Consider the following 22,339-nt stretch of genomic DNA (forward strand, 5'->3'; position numbering starts at 1 on the left):
TGTGCTCCTTTGTGGATGTGAAGATGAGGTTTTAGCACATAACATTAATTAGCAAAAGGCTTTCACTGATTATATTTTATGGACCTTTTCTCCTATTTTAGAACAAATAGACAGTTATGTGAATTCACATGTCATCTTCTATACTGTAGTTAAATTCCCTCATTACTTGTTTTTCCACCACTTAATGCTAACATATTTGTGCAGGAAGAGACTGTTAGACTGAAAAGAAACCAGGACATTCATTAAAGCCATCTGACAAGTTTCTTTATTAATTTGAGTTAGATTACAAGTTTAGGTCTTAGTGTAGGTGTACTTACAACCATCTACTTAGACCTTATCTGTCTCAGGAACCTTTTTCGTGGTCCGTTTTTTAGGATGCTTTTGATATTATGAGAAATTACTAGATTGTCAGAATCTTAGTACATTGATCCTGTTTCCTGAAAATGTTTTGCCAAATTTTTCCCTATTCCTAAGAGTTCTTTCCCAAATATGTCTGTACAAATTACTGCAGTTTGGGAGCATAAAAAACATAGATTTATCTGAGTAACCATCAGAGTAGCTCAGCTGGTTAGAGCATGGTGCTAATAACACCAAAGTTGTGAGTTCCATTCCTGTATGGGCCATTCATTTAAGAGTTGGACTCAGTGATCCTTGTAGTCCCTTCCAACTCAGAATATTCTGTGATTCTGTGACTTTGTACCGTGTGAATTTCCTGCCCAGAAATGGCTCCTATTTTTGTTTTTTTAAACCAGGGCTAAATGCTCTGATGCAGAAAAATGGAGATGAAGAAGTGGTATAACATGTTAATTTATTTGAAGAGAAGCAAAGGGCGTCTTATTGTTTACAGAACTGCCTTTTTTTTTTTAAGTACATGCTGACCTCAGCTTGATTATGTGCATCAAGTCATGGATGGTAAGGATACAAAAAGTGACCTAATAAACAATCGGTGGTATAGAACAAAAATAAGTCTTCATCAATAATTCATGGATTTTGATGTGGTTATATTGATAAATTAATTAAACAAATCTGCCTGTGTTCCTCAAGCCTAATGTGCCCCTGTTATGATTAGCTTTATAGAACAGAGCATTTTAACATTGAATGAAGGTAAATGGTGAAAGAATAGTGTAGTCACGAAGCTCTGAGTGCTTCCATTTCTAGTCACAGAATGGTTTCAAGGAAAGGAGGCTTTCTTTGCACACCTGCAGTCATTCAGTGCACAGGCCTCTTGTGGTCAATGTTGATTGCTACTTCTCTATGACTGAACAAAAAATAATTTAGTATGGTGTGACCTTCTGTGATTTAATATTATGGTTTTTTGCCAGAATTGGCACAAAGATAGATCTTCTGATAGTGACAGTAATTATTAGCACAGCTGTAGGTGAGGGTCTTTCAGAATTTTTCATTATAAACCCCAACAGTCAGTTTACTACTCAAATGTAAAAAAATGTTTTCACTGCTTCCTGGGTATGTAGTGGTCATGATGGGGTAAAGTGAACTAAATTGAATACCCTCCTCCCCAAAATCATAATGAGGTTTTCTTAGTCTTTGGAAATTGCATCCTTTGTAGTATGCTTATATTGGATCTTTTGAATTCTTGTAGTCATGCAGAGGTGAATCTAACATCCTTTGTTTCCATCCGAGGCAAGTGTTTTTTTAATCAGATTTGTACAGTGTAAGTTACCACACTTCAGCTGTAAGTTATATTCACTTTCAAATGTGTTAACATAATTGATTTTGAGTTTCAGGGTAAAATAAAATGGACTTGTTGAAATTCTTGGCTATTGCAGTTTAACCTATTTTCTATAAGAAAAAAAATAAGGTGCTCAAGTGATCAGTTTCCCCATGTCAACATCTTAGATTATTCAAGTCTTGCAAGTTAATAATATAAAGCAGTACTTTGTGTTATTAGCCTTCATCTGTCTGTTTCATTAATTAGGTAGCATTGCAGCACCTCAGGTGTTCTGTAGAACATTGGAGAAGCACATGAGTGCTCCAGGAGTCTGGAGGTTTTTCTTCAATAAGAAAATGTTGATAAAAATGTGAAACCTAGGAGTTAGTTTTATAGAATTCTAAAATTTTCTCATAGTGATGTTCACTGTGGTTTTTCTTTTCAGATAAAAAAGCTTGTGTATGTTTATCTGATGCGCTACGCAGAGGAGCAGCAAGATCTAGCATTATTGTCCATCAGTACTTTCCAGCGTGCTTTAAAAGTGAGTGATTACTAAATAACATTTTATAGGGAATTCTGAGCTGGTAGCACAAAAATAAAAACATCTGTGTAAGTGTAGTATGGTAAACTAAAGCATGTAAACATCTACATCTGATAAAGTAGTTTCAAGTTATGTGATTGAACAAGTTTTTCTGACCTCAAACCTTATCAAGCAGCTAAGTAAGCCTGAAAGAAGTAAAGTTACTTCACTAAAGAAAAACAGCAGAATGGTGCTTTCAAATCCACATGCAAAACATTTCATTTCTGGAATGACTTTTCTCTGTATATACATATATATATATATATATATATATATAACTTGTGTATATGGAAAAAAGACCCCGTTGTTACCATGAACCACCTGTGTTCCTTTTAGTTTACATAAAAGAAAGAGCTTTGTGTACAACAGAGAATTGAAACATAAGGAAGACAGTAGTACCTAAATTAAAATATTCAGTATCTTGCACATGGTACTTTTTCATTAAAAGCACTGAAAAAATAGCATTTTGTACTCTTTTGTTTCAAATGAGGTAACAATGAGAAATGGGATTAGACAGCAAAGTTTAGGATTGCCTTTGAAATGTGACTGTGGAGAGAAGAAAGATTTATTACGTTTTTGTTCTGAAATTTGGCCAGTTTCTATATTAAGACTGGGTTTTTCTTGTACCCTTCTTGTACCCTAGGCTCATTTCTGTTATGTCACTTAACCCACACCTTGCATCTTGTTGGAAAATGTTGCAATCAGAGCACGTGTTGTGCAGCTGTAGGAGGATCCCACATCAACTAGAGGGTTTTCTGCCCCCTTCCCTTGAACTTTCATCTCAATGTCATATGTACCACCTTTACTATCTCTAACTGCCATGAAAAGCTACAATTCAGATGACTTTGTATCCGGTGGTTTTTGTGATTTATGTATACAGTGAACACTCCTCATAGCATAATGCTTTTAAAAGCTGTGGGTAATGAGAACAAAAGGAGGAGTGATAATGTTGGGGCTGAGTAGCAAAAAAAATAACTGGTGGTGTGGCAAGGGAGTAGACACCAAGCTAGTAGAGATTGTCAGCAACTAAAGAAATGACTAAGCCTGCTATGAACTATAGGTCTCTGTTCATTTTTTGTAGTGTTTTGTTTCTCAATTTGTGATGATTATAATTCGGCTTTATGTGTGGAGATATTTTTTTTTTTTTTACCTTCCCCTGTGCAAAGAACTTTTATTTTAAACTTAAGTCACTGCAGATGAGCTTTGCAAACTCTGGTAGAAACATGATATTTTTCCAAAAATGGTCAAATAAAGGGCTTTCACCATCCAGACACTTACTACTTAGAAGCTTTTAAGATGAAGAAATTTTGAAATCTTAGATGAATTGATAATTAGGTAATACCAGTCTGAAAATGTGTGTTACCAGCTCTCAGTCCTTGGGAGAAATGTTCTTTGGGAGATTGCATTCTGGCAGTACAATGAATTAATGATGCTGCAATTTCACTTTGCTAGATTTCAGAGGATTTAGTAGTTGATTAAGCAACATTTTTCTCTTGTGTTCCAAGCCCATGATAAATGGATAAAGTTTACATAACAGTTCATCCAAATACAGATGTGGGATCTCCAAGCTAACCCTAGTATTGTAAAAAATGACCAAGAACTGGGGCAAAACAAGAGAGGATAAGAAACAGAAAAAAGCCTCAAAACATTTACCCTAATATTTTGACATGTTTTTTAAAATTGTTTTTGTTACTGGCTTCAGTTTGTATCCTGCAGTAAAGTATAAAATGGATTTGTTGTCAAGAACTTGAGTGGGAATGTCACAACTGAGAACAACGTTTTCGTTTGACATTTCTTAAATATAAGTAATAAAATTGAGCTAGTGTGTCTTTCAGACTATCTGAATTCCACTTGGACTGCAGCAAATATATCAGATTATTAAATAAAATACTCAGTTTTTTAATCCATAATTTACATATTGTACTTTCCAAACCAAAATATGGTAATGCTTTCCTTTGTAAAATTTTCAGATTTTCATAATATGTAATGTTCTCTTTCTTCTTTTTGTTTTACTTTTTTTTTGTTTTGTTTTGGATATTTCTTCGTGTGAAGTGTGGCACATTTTATTATTAGCATGGCTAAATTCACTTGCAAGTTTGACTCAGAAAGGTTTACATTTTAATGTGTCCTCACTAATTAGTGTAAACACAGCAGCGAATTTAATGGCTTTTTTCTGCACTATCTTATTTTATTTCTCCTCTTCACTCTTGTTCCTTAGGATCCTAATCAGTTAATCCGTGCAAGTGCTTTAAGAGTTCTATCCAGTATACGTGTCCCAATTATTGTTCCTATTATGATGCTTGCTATTAAGGAAGCCTCTTCTGATTTATCTCCTTATGTGAGAAAGAACGCAGCCCATGCAATCCAAAAACTGTACAGGTGAGTGATTCTGACAATTACTAAAAAAGAATTTTATAATAGTTGTGGGCTACGTTTATAAAGACTACTGTGAGTTTGGCATGTTTCAGATCCATTTCTTTAAAAGTATAGGGTGGGGGTAGACATTCTGTCACTCAGCTGGTTTGGTTGTTATTCAAGCAATTCTCTTGCTTGCTAGACTAACAGGATAATTATAAATATAATTTATACAATAAAACCTGATGCATTATATTTTGTTTTTTAATATACTAGTTATTTTCATCTATGTAACCACTGTTGGGATGGGTGTTCTCAGAATCTAAGATTTCTCTGTTTCAAGTCTTGTATCTTTCATCCTGAGGCATTTCCCTGAAGGTAGTTTGCAGCACATGTGACAAAAGAATGCTAACTTCTAGAAATTTTATCTGTGCAAGTCCAAATCTTTCAGATCTTCCTCTTCTTCTTCAGAAATCCTTGCTGTGGAAGAGTTCTTAAAAAGATGTGGGCACTGGTTTGCAGAGATGGGGTCAACAGAACCTGTACCTTTGCAAAACATCTCCGGGCATTTATTTTACTACTTACTTCACTTTTATTTTGTCTATGCCAAAAAGGGGAGGTTGAGTGATGTTAGAGGTTCTGAATCAGGTAACCACCTAGTCACAAGGCGGAGCATGTGTTCCTAATGGGCGTATACACGCAGCTATCTATACAGATCGGCAGAGACAGAAATGAGCAATCATGCAGACAATACCAGCACCAGCAGCCTTACTCTGGTGCTCTCTGACTGATCAGAATACAGACCTATTAGCATGCCTAGACGTGTACAATATGGACCCCAATAATAATCCCAGGTGCTCAGTATTTCCAGTAACAGGCTTTTGATCCCCAGTCTCCCAGTCAGTGGCACATGCAAATGCATAGCGCTTGCAAACCTTCTGCACTTCCTACTACAGACTCCCTCAGGCAGGTGCGTACATGCCCAAACCTTTCACTGGAACACTATGAATCCCACAGTATCTGGATTTAGACACAAAGGCTGTGCTGTAGGAGGCCCATATACCTTATCTCTACTTCTCTTGCATTAGGTGGAGAGGAAGTGGGGAGAGAAACAGAGAGATTAAGACACTCAAATGGGTATCTGAATAAACTTCCAGACCTTAGAGTCTCTCCAGTAGTTGGCCTGGATAGCCTGGGGCCCTCTGGTAGACACAATCTCCAGTTATTGCACTCAGACACACACAGAGGTGTCTAGCCTAGATCTATGGCCCCACTTCAGTATCTGGCTTCCCAAGGCATGTAGTCTGGTTTGGTATTCTCAGGCACTCATACACGGACATATATACTTGCTCTGGTTGCTGGTGCTGCAGTTGTACAGGCCCGTATATCCCATGGTTAATCTCCAGCTTAGATCTGTGTATCATACATGTACACAGAATAGAGACTGCCTGTGTAGTCATCAGGTTCACAGCATGGATAGGTAAGTGTACAGCAGCAAAGCATTTGCATACAACTGGCTTCTTTTATGCATCTCTCCATTTTCTTGGTTTTGTTCCTCCCAAGATCCTTTAGATCCCTCCATTTCCCTGCCTTTCATTTCTCCCATAAACATCCCACAGTAAGTATTGTATGATCCCAAAACCTGTGGCTGGCATTGCATAGTAAGTTTTAGCCCTGTAACTAGTAATATCCCTAAGTCTTAAAGATGCTCTGGAGATTCTGCCTTATGGTCCGTTCATTTCAGGACTGTAAGGCTGATGTCTTATCCATGGCAGCTCTCTGACAAACCTGGGTAGAGGCTCCTTCCTTCTGGTGATCTTTATTTTTTTTTTTTTTCTGAGCTGAGTGCTCTCATGTGATACCCTTTTAACATGTAACCTAACAAAAAAGAATGGATTTAAAGTCTCTTCCTGCTATTTGAGTAGTTTTTTTTTTCTTAGTAACTGGTTCCAGTACACAAAAACTTTTTGGCCTGAATTATTCTCTATACATACAATGTCCTTTTTTGCTGTTTTTTTTTTCCTGATAGTATCAGAACTCTTTGGAGGAGTTCAGCAGGAGAAAATGGTCCGTTAGTGGCAGCAAGGCACAGTAGTATCTGGTCAGCAGGCTATTTCAAGGAATTTTTACTGAAATTGATGCTTTCATTTCTTGTTTTCATGACAGCAAAGTTTGTTTTACTAGCAGATTAAGGAGTTCATTGGTAATTGGTGCAAAACTGGAAAATGATGAAATCTAATGATTAAAAATGACCTTTCATCTGTCATCTAGTCTCCAGATATGACTGCATCTTCAAATATAACTTGCATATTTTCTTATCTCTGTTTCATATGTTATTCTATGCTTGTATGATGTAAGTGGTAACATATGGAAGTCATCCTTGCAAATAGAATAAGAAGACAAGTTTTATGGTAAAAGGTAGAGCACATGGTAGAAAGCACAGTAGCAGAATCTGGAGAAACTTGCCTTACCTCCTTCTACTTTCCATGAATTCCTAGTGGTAGTAAAATGGACATGTAGCTTCCATAACGAAGGAAAACTAGTGAAACTAATGTTCTGTAAAGGTTTCCTTAATGGTTCAGAGGGGCCTGTACATCCTTCACCAGTTTTCACTTCATGCAAGCATCCTAGGTGTCATAATGCAAGATTTCAAACTGCTGTAGCTGGAAATTCCTCCTTACCTGGACTAGAGTAAGCTTCGTGATTACTTCTGAGTGGAGTTGGAGCTAAAAAATGTGTCCTTAGTAGTAGGATTTTGGAGCTGGTTATAAAAAGCATGTGAACTTTTATTTTCATATTTTCAAAACTTACTTGTACAAATGCTGTATCTGTAATGCTGGTTAACCATGGAACCAAGGCAGAGAGTGTAATTTTCTTGGTCACTGGAAGAAGCAGCAGTATTGGAAACTGGTGAAGAGGCTATCAAATTCACCTGTCCGCAGGCAGACCCAGTTGGCTTGCCTGCAAGCAAGAGTAGGTAGTAGTTAACAGGCTATCTTGGCAGATGTTTAAAGAAGGTTCATGACTAGTAGCTAGACAATTCAGCAACACTCATCATACACTGGTGGCAAGGCTGACTATTGGCTTACTGCAACAAGTAAGTAATTTCACAGTACTTATTTTTAAGTTGGTCTGAATCAGGATCCTGAAGGGGATGGACTTTCGATATAAAGGTCACTCAAGAGTTAATATGCTCTCCTACATCTAGCTACTCCATCTTCTGCAACCATTTGAATAAGAAGCAGTAACAGTTTATTCTAATATGTCTGTATGCTTCATTTGCTTTTTTGGTTTTCCCAGCTTCTCTGCCTGTTTAATAGTTCTATATTTCAGTTAGTGCTCTAGTCAGGGTTCTGGATGCAGGTTCAATACTCCAGTCTTCCTTATATTTAGTGTCATGGTTTTTGGATGGCTGTCTTCCCTAGAAGAGCTTGTTTATTAGTAGCTCAATCAATCCTAACAGCAGGAAGCTTACATATCAAGCAGAAAAGATTTCAAGCATAGTCTGAACAGCAACATTTGTGTCCAATGCAATCAACATTGCCAGGTATGTTGAAGTAATTTCATCACTGAAGATGTCAGACATTTTGCTTATTTCACTTAAGAGTGCATTTTGAAGATATTAGTAGCTTCTGTCTATCAGTTGAAAACTGTACTGTGTTGGCAGCGAGGTTTGGAGAAGGACTACTTAAAAGTCCCATCACTGGTATTAAAGATTTCATACTAGTACTAGATGCCATAATGGGAGCAAATCACAGAGCTCTTCAGCCTCTTCTTTTATTTGCACTCTGAAAATGGTCCCTTCCTTGTCTAAAATATCAGGACAGTGGAGGGGGAGAAATGTAAATTCAGTTACTGGGCACCTTACTGAAGACTTTCTTGATCACATAAAAAAAAATGCTTTTGCTCAAGTTTTTTAGCTGTAAGCACTCTTTTCTCTCTAAATTCTCTGCCAATTTTGAAAATTCGGAGTAAGACCTATTTGAAAGACTTTTGGCTTTTCCTCTGAAGGTTTTGGTCCTTGGCAGAAGATCCAGTAAAACTCCTTCTACAAAAATAGAAGTTGGAACAAAAGGTGATCATGAAAGTACATATGGAACAATGTACTGTTACTTCGCTTATGATGATAGTGGCTTCTAACAAAGTTTTGTTACCCATTTTGCATGTTCTAGTGTTGCTGGGTATTAGAGCCTTAGTGAAGTAGTACTCAGCTAGATAATCACTTTGTGAATCTGTACCTGGAAGGATACACCGTGTATTAGGACAGTCCATCATTCAGCATTAAAACTGAAGTATTCAATAATGACCAAATACTCTCTCACTTACCTGTAATTGTATCCATGTTGAAATGACTTTTCAAAGGCATAGAACTACACATCTCTATGGGTCTTTGTACTCAACTTTCTATTTTCTTCTGACTTGGCTTTAAATTCTTCTATGCTGTATAGATACATGAAGAGGAAGCAACTGGAGTGAAAAGTTGGTCCTTACTTGCCTAAGACACGGGTTTGACAATAGTGGATATCTCTGGCAAATTTTTCTCTGCTCTTGTAATGTGAAAAGATACTACAAAGGTTGTTCCTTGCAACTTTTGTTTTTCCTCTGCTTTTGCTATTTATGTAGCACTTCAAGCAGTCTATTTTTCATTAGCTTGCACACCAGCTTTGTATAGGTACACTTGAATACAATGTCCACGTTTTTGAGTTCCAGTACTTCTGTATAAAATTAGTGGTTAACTTAAAAGTGGTTGAAGTCTTACTTGAAGCTCTGTGTTGATAATTAGATAATAAAAGTATCATTCTTCTCTGTTCAGATGTTCATTCACCACTGAATTATTTATACTGAAATTCATTTCTGCAAAAGCAGTGAGAACTTTGTCACTTAACATCTGAAATTCAGTCAAGTTTTCTGTGATGTTGTTTGGCCTGTCTTAATGTTTTTTAGATCCTAATTTTTTAATGAGTTTAAATTTCCTATAGAACACACATAAAGGATATAAGATAAAATAGTATTTATAATTTAATTTTATACTCCTAACTTATTTTCAGTCAAGTTCTTTTCCAATGAGTCCTTTGGAATACTTGATTTTTCTGGAAGTGGTTTCTTCAATGTTCTTTGTTTCTGGTTTTTGTCTAAAGGTCAAAAAACCAAACTTGCTTTGATTTTGGATATGTCTGACCAAATTAGTTAAAATAATTTTATTTTTATTTCTAGCCTTGACCCAGAGCAAAAGGAAATGTTGATTGAAGTGATAGAAAAACTTCTGAAGGATAGAAGTACGGTAAGAAACAGTTTTTGTGACACATGCATATATTTTTAAAGAGAGTACTCCTGAGACTCTCATTCAGCAGTAAGTAATACACTTTCCTAACCCTTGCCAATGTTGTTTTGTATGCTTTTAGATAGAAGTATCATTGGGTATTTATGCATTTATAGTATGACTGTAATAGTGACCATCCTTTAATAAGATGTAATTTTACTTGCATTATAAATCTGTTAATTAATGTTTTTGTTAGCCTGTGTTTTATGTATGCTTCTTTAAACTTTATTTTGAAAATCAAAGTTATATAGTAATATGAATCAGTGTGCCAGTGCACTTTTTCATTGGGAAATTAGTTTAATAATTTCAATTAGTTTGTAGTGCTGTAAGAATTTATTACTTGTGTTTGATGCACAGTGCGCCTATTGACATCCATCTATCTTGCAGTGTGTATAGTTATTAAAAAATTATATTTGCCATGCAGTTGTTTATTCTTGCCAGTATCTCCACTTCTGGTCTGGTAAATAAAGAGGTGTTCTGGCATAATTTCTGTAAATTTAACACTCCTATTATATTTTACCTGCCCTATGTAGCTACAGGTTTTCCATATGAACTCCTGGATGTCTCACAATGGTCACACACTTTGTTTTATTTTGCAAATAAGTTTTCCACTTGTATCTAGAAAGGTAACTGATCAAAGAATCAAAGTTGGATTTCAAAGAGAAACCTGATTTGTAAATTAAAACATTCTCTTGTTGCAGAATGGTTAGAGGATCAGGGACATGGATTATTGATAAAGGGAACAAATCAATAACAGAACTGTACAAAGCAAAGGCCTGCAAGCAAAGGCCTGCATGAGAAAAAGCCTCCATGAGAAATGCGTGCGTGAGAAACAAGCCTGAGACCAAAAAGGGAGTTTTTAGGAGGTACAGTGCTGTTCTGATAAAGATGTGCTGACCATGAGAAGGGAGGAAAAACTTTGATCTCTCAAGACAAAACATAAAGCTTGCCAAATGTAGTCTTTTATCTAACCCAATTATGTAGAAGTAAGAATGCGCCTTCATAAGTTTAATTAAAGAACTGATAAGCATGTATACTTTCAATACTATATAAGTGCCCTCTGTATTGCTAATAAACAAAGCTTGCTTTACCAATCACATCGGTTGTCTGCATGGCTTCCCTCACCCGAAGTCGGCATTTGGCGCCCGAGCAGAGACTGGGACTTCGTTTTCTTGACTAAGGTGGGAGACCGAAAAGGCACCGATAAGCAGCGATCGGGGGGCAAAAGATCAGCAGCTGCAGGCAAGCATCTGATCCGTGCGTGGACTGACCTACGGAGCGGTCCGCTGTATCGGCTGACAAGGGCAAACCTGGGAAAAGGCTGCACAAATCCTGTCAACAGGGGTTGCGGTAAGACGCAGATGCGGTAGGACGCAGATATGGAAACAGAGGTGACCCTTGATTTATTTTTATGCTTTTTAGAAAAGCGGGGAGTTAAGAAGTAAACCTTTGTAAGGAACTAGCTGAACCAAGATCGTTCAAAAAGAAAGCTAAAGAAGCAAAAGCTGTCGGTTTAACCTGGAGAGCAGTAACTGGCACTCTCGCAGAGATGAAAACAGAGAGGACAGTGGCTGCAGATGCCATAGAGGCTTTAGAGAGTAGCAGCTCCAAGAAAGGAACAGACGGGGGTCTTACGGAGAGGCGGGCAGAGACCGGAGCGGAGCCCAGGGTAGCACGGTCCTTTGGGCTGGCCGCGAGAAAACCGATTAAAAGCACAGCAGCACCTGTCTACTTACTGCAGGAGCTGCTAAACTCAGCAGGGCAGGATGTTATCCGTCCGATGTCTGAGAGAGTAATGGCCGCAAACGCGGAAGCAGAGCCGCCCGACCCAGGGGGCGGGGCGCAGGCGGGCCAAGGAGACACAGGCAGTCCTGGTGCCTGGCTGAAAGCGGCAGAGCAGCCCAGAGGTCCTAAAGCCCAGCCAAAAGCGGCAGAGAGCAACCCCCCTCCACTGAACAGCGAAGTAACGTCCGGCTGCGAAGCAGCTTCTGCGGTTTCGTTGCCTGCAGAGCCAGAGCCAGCCAGGGCTGCCAGGGCTCAGCCCCAAAAGAGGGAGAAGCACCAAGAAATGATGCAAGAAGTAATCAAAAAGCTTGCTGACTTATTTACATGAAGCATCCTGCAGTTTATCTTTACAGCAGATGTCTTGTGTCCGAATGATTGCATCAGCATCGCACAATTGTTGTTAACCCCTTCACAGTTCCTGCTCTGGGAACAAACGTGGAAACAGCTAGCACAAGAAGAAGCTAGCAAACATCAAGGTGACACACAAGACCCACTGTATGCACGCCAAGCTGACATGCTAACTGGAAGCAGAGCTTACAGGGCAACAGTAACACAGCTGACCATGCCTGTAGTAATTCATCAGTTGTCACAGACTCTTGCCCACAAAGCCTTGTCAGCAGCCTTAAAGGATGCAACAGAGCTCTCTGAAGAGCTCCAAGAGCAAATGTTCCAAACACTTGCATTTGAAAATGCTAATAGGCAAACTAAGACAATTCTTGCCATGCTGCCCCAAGGAGCAGCTGTAAACGAGATGCTCATACATGCTACCTGTGCAAAACAGTCATCTCAAACAGCTGCTTTTACTGCAATGCTGCAGAATGTCCTGCAACAACAGGGACAAGTCATCGCCGCAGCACTGACCAGAGGGGTGCCCAGCAAGTGGTGCCGTGCTACGCTTACAAGACCCCGAAGCGAGAAGGCGCAGTCAGCATCAGCTCCTGAGGAAAGTGACGCCACTACTTCAACAGCTGGAACTCTGAGACCTCTGTCCCGAGAAGCCTTGGGAGAGGCTGCAGACGTGGCTGAGTGAAGGAGCTGAGGACTTGCCAGATCCGCCACCTCCGTAGCAGGAGAAATAACGAGACTCTGGGGTGAATGTAACAGCTGCCCTAGGTGGTTGCTAGTGACTTGTGGAGGGTGTCGGGGAACTCTCTCCAAAGGCAAAACCAAGAAGGAGAATTGCATAAATTTTTAGGTATAGCTTCAGACATAGAAATAGAGTAGGGGATTAGTTTTTTGACTGTCTTGAGACAAGAGTATTAGTGGACATTTTCAATCAGCTGTCCGCCCATTTAGATCGAGTGAAGGCAGTCAATTTAGCTAGCATTTATGTTTTTGTCTGGTGCTTTAGCAGCCAGGGCTTACGCTATTTTGCATAAACTTGCTTGCTGGGAGAGGGATAAGTTAAACATAACTTCGCAAATGCTTGATGAGTTAAGCATAGATGTTACTAGTGTTAAGACATACAATATTACAAAATTAAGTAGCCATTGATTTTTTACTATTAGCTCACAGCCACGGCTGTGAAGAGTTCTAAGGTATGTGCTGTATGAATCTTTCTGACCACTCTGTCCTGATTCACAAGCAGATAAGTGAGTTACATCAATTAACCACCCAATTACAGAAAGAAGATGGTCTCGGCTTAGAAGGATGGTTAAAGTCACTAGGTTTAGGACCATGGCTAGTTTCACTTGTGTAGCATTCGATTACTGTAGGACTAGTAATATTATTAATAATAGAGTGCTTACCTTGCCTACGTCAATGCTTGCAAAAGATGATATACAAAGTTACTACATCTGTAACCAATCAAATATTACCTTTACAAAAAGAAAAAAGGGGAATTGTTGCAGAATGGTTAGAGGATCAGGGACATGGATTATTGATAAAGGGAACAAATCAATAACAGAACTGCACAAAGCAAAGGCCTGCAAGCAAAGGCCTGCATGAGAAAAAGCCTCCATGAGAAATGCGTGCGTGAGAAACAAGCCTGAGACCAAAAAGGGAGTTTTTAGGAGGTACAGTGCTGTTCTGATAAAGATGTGCTGACCATGAGAAGGGAGGAAAAACTTTGATCTCTCAAGACAAAACATAAAGCTTGCCAAATGTAGTCTTTTATCTAACCCAATTATGTAGAAGTAAGAATGCGCCTTCGTAAGTTTAATTAAAGAACTGATAAGCATGTATACTTTCAATACTATATAAGTGCCCTCTGTATTGCTAATAAACGAAGCTTGCTTTACCAATCACATCGGTTGTCTGCATGGCTTCCCCCACCTGAAGTCGTCATTCTCTTGTTCTTCTTGTTCAGGTCACGAATTTAATGAACATAATCCTTTTTGACTAAGTGAAAGTATTAATAGGTACTAGATAGTGTGTTCATCTCCTATTTGCCAAGTGTTTTTGTAACACATACGGCTGTATCCTGCATTGTTGTACCACAGTCAAGGTGTTCAGAGCATAAAGGGTGCTGTTCTCTAAAAGACGTCCTGCAACTTCCACGGAAGGGTTACTGAAAGAGGTGTGTTAGAGCTTAATGGCTCAGCAGACAGTTAGTTAGGTCTCCTGACTTGACAGAGGCCTTTGAGCTTGTGTGAAGTTGCACATGCAGTGGTTCTTCATGTATTTTTTGTTGTGGTTCATGCTCATGGTATACATGCAATCTGTGAATGTGGGATTAGATTGTTAACATATCTAGAGGAATAAAGGGCTAAAAAATACCACAAAAAAGTAAAATCCCTGAGTTTTTACTCTGTTTCCTAGGCCTTATTCCGTATGGTAAATGGTTATCCCACACCAAGTCATTTACACATTTACTTCAACAAAAAAGTATAGAGTAGGTTTGGGTCTTCTATCTCCTTGGCATTTGGAATTACTTTTAAGGAGACAATGGGCTCATTGCCTAGTATGTGCTACAATTTTGGTGCCTCCCTGACGCTGAATATTGGACACCATATTTATGAAGATACCAGTGAAGCAATAGCTAAGATTATATACTAGACTCAGGTCTTCTGCATTTGTTTGGAGACATACATGGTTAACAACTTTTTGCTCCCTCTGATCCCTCTGTCTATTCCCTAGTAAGGGATTCCAGTCCTGATTCTAGTCTGGGCTGACATCTCAGCTTCAAAAGTTTTACTCTTTTGAGAAGCAATATGAAGACTAATTATTTCAAAAAGAAAACATACAGATCTCTCTTTAAGACTCTCTGCATTGAACTAAGCGTGCTCTTTGACCCTAGACAGCTTGTGGTGGTCTAAAATAGATTAGTCTCTCTTTAATCTTTCATAGCTTTGGAAGGACTAGTCTAGCATGGCAAAGCTTTATCTTAGGTAGTTACCTTTTGTCACGTACCACTGAATGTTCCCAGAAAGCCTCCACATTTGCTAACAGAATGTGAGTAGTGCACGAGTGTTTTGTTAGCTGGTGATTCCAATCTGAATAAGCTTATTCTTTGCCCCTAATTGGAAAACAGCAATTTGCTCACAGTGGGGAAATCAAGAGTGCCATTTGTAGCTAGTTTCAGCCTTTAAAATTGGAGGAGATGCAGCTGCTTATAGATGGTGGTCCTTAAGTACAGGTGTGTACATACGTTGCCTTAGGCTGTCAGTTTTATAGATCTTAATGAGGCTGCATCCTGGGGAAATTTGTGTTAATTTGATTCATCTTTTTGAATTCTTTAAGGGAAGCTGAACTTCATACACTTAGCCTAAAAGAGAAAGCTCCAACATACATTAAGAAAAAGACAAGCGCTTTTAGAAGGTATTTTGCAGTCTTGCTGAAGAAAGTTAAGTCTGTTTGCTGCCATAGGAATTCTACAAATGGGACCAAACTGTAAAACAACAGCTTTTGATCATAGATTTACGAAGTGTCTGTATTAGATTAATGGTATGTCTCAGCTTTTTGAAGCTTCTGTTGCCTGTTTGACAGTCAAGGTGCCTGAAATTTGTAGGGTGATAATGTGGAACTAGAACTATAAATGTTTACTCCACACTGATCTTCGGATTCCTTCTACTTAAATGCATAGCAGCTGTTCCCTTACATTAACATTAGTTGTCATTTCCTGCTAGCTCTAATCTAATGTCACCAAATCAGTTTGTTCATTAAATAGTGTTTTTACCAGAGTGGGAGAATCCTAGTGACTTAGTTGAGTATCAGTGGTTTTCCACCTTTTTTTCACTTGATGAACTGTCAGGTTACTTTTGGCACTTCTGTGCTCTTAAGGGCTGATAATTGTCAGATATGCCATAACATTGTATATTAACCCCTGGATCTGAGAAAATCCACTGTTGACTGATTATTGATTATTTTGATTAATTTTTTAAGTCTATTGGTATTTTTTGGTATTTTTTCTTTGTAATCCATTTGATTTTTTTTTTTTTTTGCATCCACTTGGTTTAGACGTTTGGAGGGAGAGTGTACTTAGTAACATTGACTATCTATGTAACAGTCTAATATTATTCAGGTGATATTTGAGACTGCACTTTAATGAGAAGTAAACTTTTACTCAAAATCTGTTTATTTTCTGTAGCTATTTGACCTCTGGCAGGATTTTTGAAATTTACTGCTGTAATCTCTATGTTAGAGATAGAATAGCTAATAAATATAGATGCCTCTAAATTTCTGTAAACCAGGAAGGTTTTTCAGAGAGAGCATGCCATTGTATGTTATTAATGCAGTTTTTGTTGCACAGAAAAGACATAATGTATTTCAATTATCCAGAGTCATTTTACATTTGAAATAGCAAGAAATTATCAGGATGGGAATTTTACTATAGTAAAATTAAGCCCCTTTTCAGGCAGAATAGGATGTGTTTTTGTTTTTAGGTCTGATTCAGTAGTAAATTTTAATATAAGCTGAGGTAAGCAAAACTTAAAATGAGATGAGGTCTAACCTTAATCCAGCACTTCATTAAAATTTCTGGTGAGATAAATGAAAAATCACTCTACTCCTTGAGTGTCTTAACACAAAGATTCAATTAAAACACAAACATTCAGTTAACCTAAATTGCAGAATTATCAAGTGCAAGCCATTGTTAACATACCATCAAGGGTAGCTAACTAGGAATTAGAGTCTATCAACAAATCTGGGATTTTGTGCAAGTGTATTTAAATTTTGAACAGATAAGATGTTTACAAGTATTTTTATTATTGAGGCTTATAAACTCCTAGCTATGTTTTAACCCTTGCTTTACAATTACCTCACATTTTGATAAGCAGATACAAGAGCATGAATACCTGCTCCTTTTGTTTTTCTAGTAATTCTAGAAAATTGAGAAGCTGATGCAATTTCATGTAGAAGGGAAGATAAAGGCATGCTTGTATTCTATGCTAAAATGATTTTCTCTGAAAGTAATATTGCTAGTCATGTGTGAAAGTATAATTGGGTGTTTTAGAGCAAACTAGTTCCCTTTTCTTTTTAGTCAATTTTGTATTGCGTCACTCTAATTCTGTTTTTTCTATTCAGCGATAACCTAGCTTTGACGCACAGGGTTTAAGGCAAGATTTGTTGCATAAGTTTCTTTTGGAAGAAAAAGATATCCTGAGGGACTGTAGCTAGCAGCCTGTGTATTTTACAATGCTGTGTAAACAACAATGAAAATTAGTTTCATTCATGATATCTGAGTTACAGAAGGTAAAAGAAAAATAAAATCCATGTTGGCATTGAAAAGGAGTCATGCCTGTTATCCAAACCTGTAAAGCAAAAAGAGCTTGTGACTTACATTCCCCAGTCCATATTAAAGTATCCCAAAATATATTAAAAGCTGCATCTATAAAGGAAATGCAGAATGTAGTTGGGATGTGGTAGTATGGATGATGGGCATATTAAAAATGCCAAAATTTATTGCTGATTTACATCTGTAACTTTGATCAGATTTTATTCTGTTTGGGTACATACGTCTGTTATAATGAATTTATTATTCTGTTCTGGTGTGATAATTTACTATTAATAATAACATGCAATTTAGTATTAACTCTATTTTGGGGGTGAAAAGACCTTATGCAAATATGTGAGTATAGAGATTTCTTTTGCAGACTGCATGGCTACTAGATGAAGTGCAAATTCTTTCTCAGTGACATTCCTTTGATTAAAAAAATCATCCTAGGAATTGACGATGGCTTGGCGATGCAGATCTTACTCTTTTACACTAAAAGCAGTGTATTTGGGCATAATGGGAAAGAAAGCTGGCACTCTTCAACAGTAGTCTTCAGCTAATAATGTAATATTTCAGTTAAAAACCAAATGTGTGGGTAAGAAGATGTTTTCTTAACTTATTGATTTCACATTGGTAAATGCTTCACTTTTGTGGAAAAAAATTACTGAGTTTGTGCCGATGTTTTGTTGTGATAGATCTATTATCCAGCTATTAGAAGATAAATGACTGATCTTTTCCACTTTCCTTGCCTCCAGAAAATTGAAATAAGAAGGGGAATATCATTTGGGCTGTATGATTAGGGCAGGTGGGGTGGCCATTAATTTAAGAGAGAAGAATCTTGGCAGCATGGGCCAACTTTCACTGTATTATCAATCAAACCTCGATGCACTTCTTGTGATGACCCAGCACTCTCAGGTTTTTGCAGCGTTAATTAGAATTCATGACAAAATAGATGCAAGGAAACATTTTGTACCCTTCATAATTTTATAGAAAATTTATTGTTATTAGAGGAACCATTTGCTTAGTGTGATTTTTTTCATTACCAGCTTGTCAACTAGCTTAGATAATCTGGAGAAAATATGAACTCCATAGATTGGGTGTCACTTTTGTTGATGGTTCATATAGTTTACCTTGGAGCACAACTAATGGCTGAAGTTCATAGCAACAGCACAGAAAAATGTGGCACCTAGTGGAAGACAAATGAACCATGTTTATTGCTTTAATATAAAAAATACATAAATGGAAAGCAGCATTTGAGTGTGATGAGCTCATTGCTAGTTTTGTTGGAGTGATTTATATTTTCTCTTTATACAAAAAGCTACTATTGACACAGTGAGATGGAAATTAACTGACTGTTTTTTAGAAACCGGTATTTTTTGGTTTTATGTTCTGATTGAATCATTTTGTTTTAATTTTAAATACTTTTATGGAATGTTGAGCATTTAATAAACAAAGATTATTAGCTGTTCCACTGATGTTTAGATATATAGTGGGATCATACTATAGGGGAAACAGTGTCAACTAGAAAATAATCTCTTATTAAGAAAACATTAGGAAATTTTCTCAGAGAAATCCTCTTGTTACCAGTGCATTTTCAGTCTGTCACATTCTTACTTTTTTTTTCCACTTTCAAATGAAAAGCTTAATTTTAGAAAATACAATAATGGGGAGAGAGGCATGATCTTAATAGTGTCATGATGAATGGCAATTCCTGGATTAACTTGTAAATCTGGGGACTTGCCACAGGAATAAAATGCTTGTTTATCCGGTGCACCTCTTGCATTTCATAGCATATGTTCAATTTTTTTACTAATGTCTTTTAAGCATTCACAGGTGATAGCATTCTCATTGTAAACTTGAGTAGGTGACAGATGTAATTATTTAGAATTCCTGTATTCCACTTTGACTCTTTCTTTGTATTAAGTTGATGTGTTTTATTCATAGTAACTGAGTTTTTAAAAAACCAGCAGTGTTTATAGGCTATATTCTCAGTTTTAAATGATCTGAGTTAGTGTTATATGTATTTTATGCCAGCTTTCAAACTAAATCATATCCAAATGAAAGAGAAATACAGCAAAATGTGTGTACTGAACTACTAGTAGTAAAAGACAAGGGTACTCTCTCTAGAATTACTGTTGGAAATCTGTGTCAGCCTTCACCTATGAACCTAAAAGGGTATTTTTAACCATCAGACTGTGACTATTCCGATAGTCATAAACTGATCTGTGTGTCAATCTCTCTTGTCTCTGAGATGAAGCAGTGACCTACAAAAAGTCTCTCTATGAGGTCTTAAAATATTATCTCTTCTTCTAAAACTTCATGTCTGTCATATTGTCCTCTGCAAGCTAACCTTGACTGTAGTTCAGAGTTCTGCATCCTGATAAAGGGACTTCTCACTTTTCCAGTGGGAGAGCTTCTCAGCTTGTGTGGCCTAAATGAATACCTGCTCAGGACAGATAGTGATTTGGAATTAACCACTGCCTTCTGCTGAGCTTTGAACACCCACCTGAGCATCAGCTTGCTGCAGTTTTTAATTACAGATAGGTTACTGCTGCAGCACATTATTAAGAAGAAAGTTTAGTATGGCAACAGATAGAAAAGAGCTTTTGTTTTTGTGATACAGCAAATTATTTTAGATGTAAAGTATATTTAGCTCTATCAAATAATCAGATTTTGCTCCCTGGAATGAGTTGCATTCTTGTTGGGACCAGCAGGTACCAGTATGTGGATGGGGCTGGAGACAATAAATGCAACTTCACGTTTATTCTTATTGGTAATTCATAAAATCCCCACAGAGAGCCTGAGACTTGTTTAGCATAATAGCAGGACTATATTCCGAGCTGTTTTCTTTCAATTGTAATGTTGAGCGCATACTAATAAACCACATGTCAGCCAAATACAGGGAGAAAAATGTAACATATGAATATCATTGTATTTAATATTTTTCAAAAAGTACCATTTCAATAAACTGCACTTCTATTTAATTGCTTACTTTAAGTCATTGGGGAAATTATAGAGGTTGAAATGCAGATCCCTAGTGCTCAGATAGAATATGACATTAATTTGCTGCCAGAAGGCTATACTGCATGCATGCTAACTGCATACATATCAGCTGTTTCATATAAAGTATCATCATTTTAGTTATTTGACTTGTACTCTGACACAAAACAAATCTTAATTAAAGCAATTAGAAGAGAAAGAACACTAATCCCAGGCACACAATTATATGTCCTGTTAAGGCATGGTCAGCTTTTAATTTTTTCTCACAGTTAAAGTAACCTGCTGACAGAATTTTAACTGGAACTCCAATATATGTTTCCTCCCATTATTTTAAAAGAAAATACCCAGGCAGAAGGTTTTAGTAATCTTTGAGGTCTTAGAATGTTGATAATCTATTTAATTTTCTCATGAAAACAAAGCTATGTTGCAGTCATAGTATGAGGTTCTTTGTGTATGAATAAAGAGATTTCTTATGAAGGCAAAAAATTGTGTGAGAACGTGGTAACATATAAATGATGCATTCCTGCAATTATGTAACTGTTAAGGAAGTGCTGAACAACATGCAGAAATTAGTTTTGCATTCTTTGGAGAAAAGTTCAATTCTGTTGGTTGCTGATTTTTATGCCCTTTTTGCGGGGGGGGGGAATGTATTCATGAAAATCTAAACACAAAATTTTATGTGACAGTTAATTTTGCCATATTGAGGGGGAAGTTTGAGTTCCACTAATACCCAGGGAACTTGCCCCAGCTCTTCTTTACTTTGATCTGGCCAGTGTTGGTAGAATTCCAAAAGATCTTGGTGGTCGTATGTTTTACTTCTTGTTGTTTCTCGTTACTTCTGAGTTAATTGCAAGTTCTCTGTTAATTTATTTGGAAGCTAAATCTGTAAGAAAAAAAAAATTATGCTTACATTGCACTGTGTCTTCAGGGCTGGTAGCTAAGATTTATGTGTGTAATAGAAATAGCCAGTGTTTCCTCTGTTCTAATAATCTTAACCCAATTCTATTCTAAGTAAGATACCATTTCTCTGGGCTTATTTTTTGTTGTTGCTGTTTTGTTTTTTTTTTTGCTGAATAGAGAAAATTTGAAATTGCTGAGAATTGCTAGTATTAATTTTGATTCTCACTTGTGGTCTAACTGTAGAGCTAATACTGACCTTCTGGTTTATATTTTGTTTTCTAGCTGGTAGCTGGGAGTGTGGTGATGGCATTTGAGGAAGTGTGTCCAGATAGAATAGATCTGATTCACAAGAACTACCGAAAGCTCTGTAACTTGCTGGTTGATGTGGAAGAGTGGGGTCAAGTTGTTATAATCCACATGTTAACTCGGTATGCACGTACGCAGTTTGTAAGTCCATGGAAGGTAAGTTTGTGACTTTTTAAATTACTGTTTTGAGCCTGCATTCTGAATTATTTCCATTGTTGGACTTACTTAGTCTTTTAAGATGCATTGCTAAGGAGACTTTAGTAAAAATAGAAATCAAATACGTAAGTCTTAGCTTGCTAAGACTTCACTAATACAAGGCACCTACCCTTCTTCAGAGCCTGAGAATTCTCCTTCCAGGGCATAACCTTTTCTTATTTACCCATGGCACATCCTGTGGGCAGTAGAGAGACTCCTTTTTCTGTGGTTCCTTGAGCCATGTTGCTTTTTGCTGTAGACAGTTTTATATGAGTCAAAACTAGAAACGTTTGCCGTTCTGTCCTGAAACTGGGTAGACTCTACTTATATTGTAGATACCCGGTATCGCTGCAGAACAAGCATTACATTACTTGTTTAGGCTTTGTTAGTGTTCTGAGGCACTGTGTGAAGACTTGAACATACGTATTTGAAATGTGAAATGTCAAAAAAGATGTGGTTATTTTCATTTATATTGTGTAAATATGAGTATACTCTTTAAAATTTATAAAAAGAGGTCTTCAAAACACAAATTCTCTCACTTCTTACAGTAAAAAAGGGCACAGCTCAAGAAATTAA

General features: G+C 37.3%; 1 protein-coding gene across 4 annotated transcripts in view; it reads left to right on the forward strand.

Annotated features, from left to right (window-relative positions):
• AP3B1 (adaptor related protein complex 3 subunit beta 1) overlaps positions 1 to 22,339 on the forward strand; it is a 155,105-nt gene that overhangs the window by 23,489 nt on the left and 109,277 nt on the right. For all 4 annotated transcript variants that reach the window (XM_010413937.4, XM_019279975.3, XM_010413934.4 and 1 more), the window contains exons 4-7: positions 2,115 to 2,210; positions 4,468 to 4,628; positions 9,819 to 9,885; positions 21,545 to 21,724. In XM_010413937.4, the coding sequence (XP_010412239.3) occupies positions 2,115 to 2,210; positions 4,468 to 4,628; positions 9,819 to 9,885; positions 21,545 to 21,724 (504 nt within the window). The remainder of the gene's footprint in view (positions 1 to 2,114; positions 2,211 to 4,467; positions 4,629 to 9,818; positions 9,886 to 21,544; positions 21,725 to 22,339) is intronic.

The sequence above is a fragment of the Corvus cornix genome, chromosome Z (genome assembly GCF_000738735.6).
Source record: "Corvus cornix cornix isolate S_Up_H32 chromosome Z, ASM73873v5, whole genome shotgun sequence".
Classification (NCBI taxonomy): domain Eukaryota; kingdom Metazoa; phylum Chordata; class Aves; order Passeriformes; family Corvidae; genus Corvus; species Corvus cornix.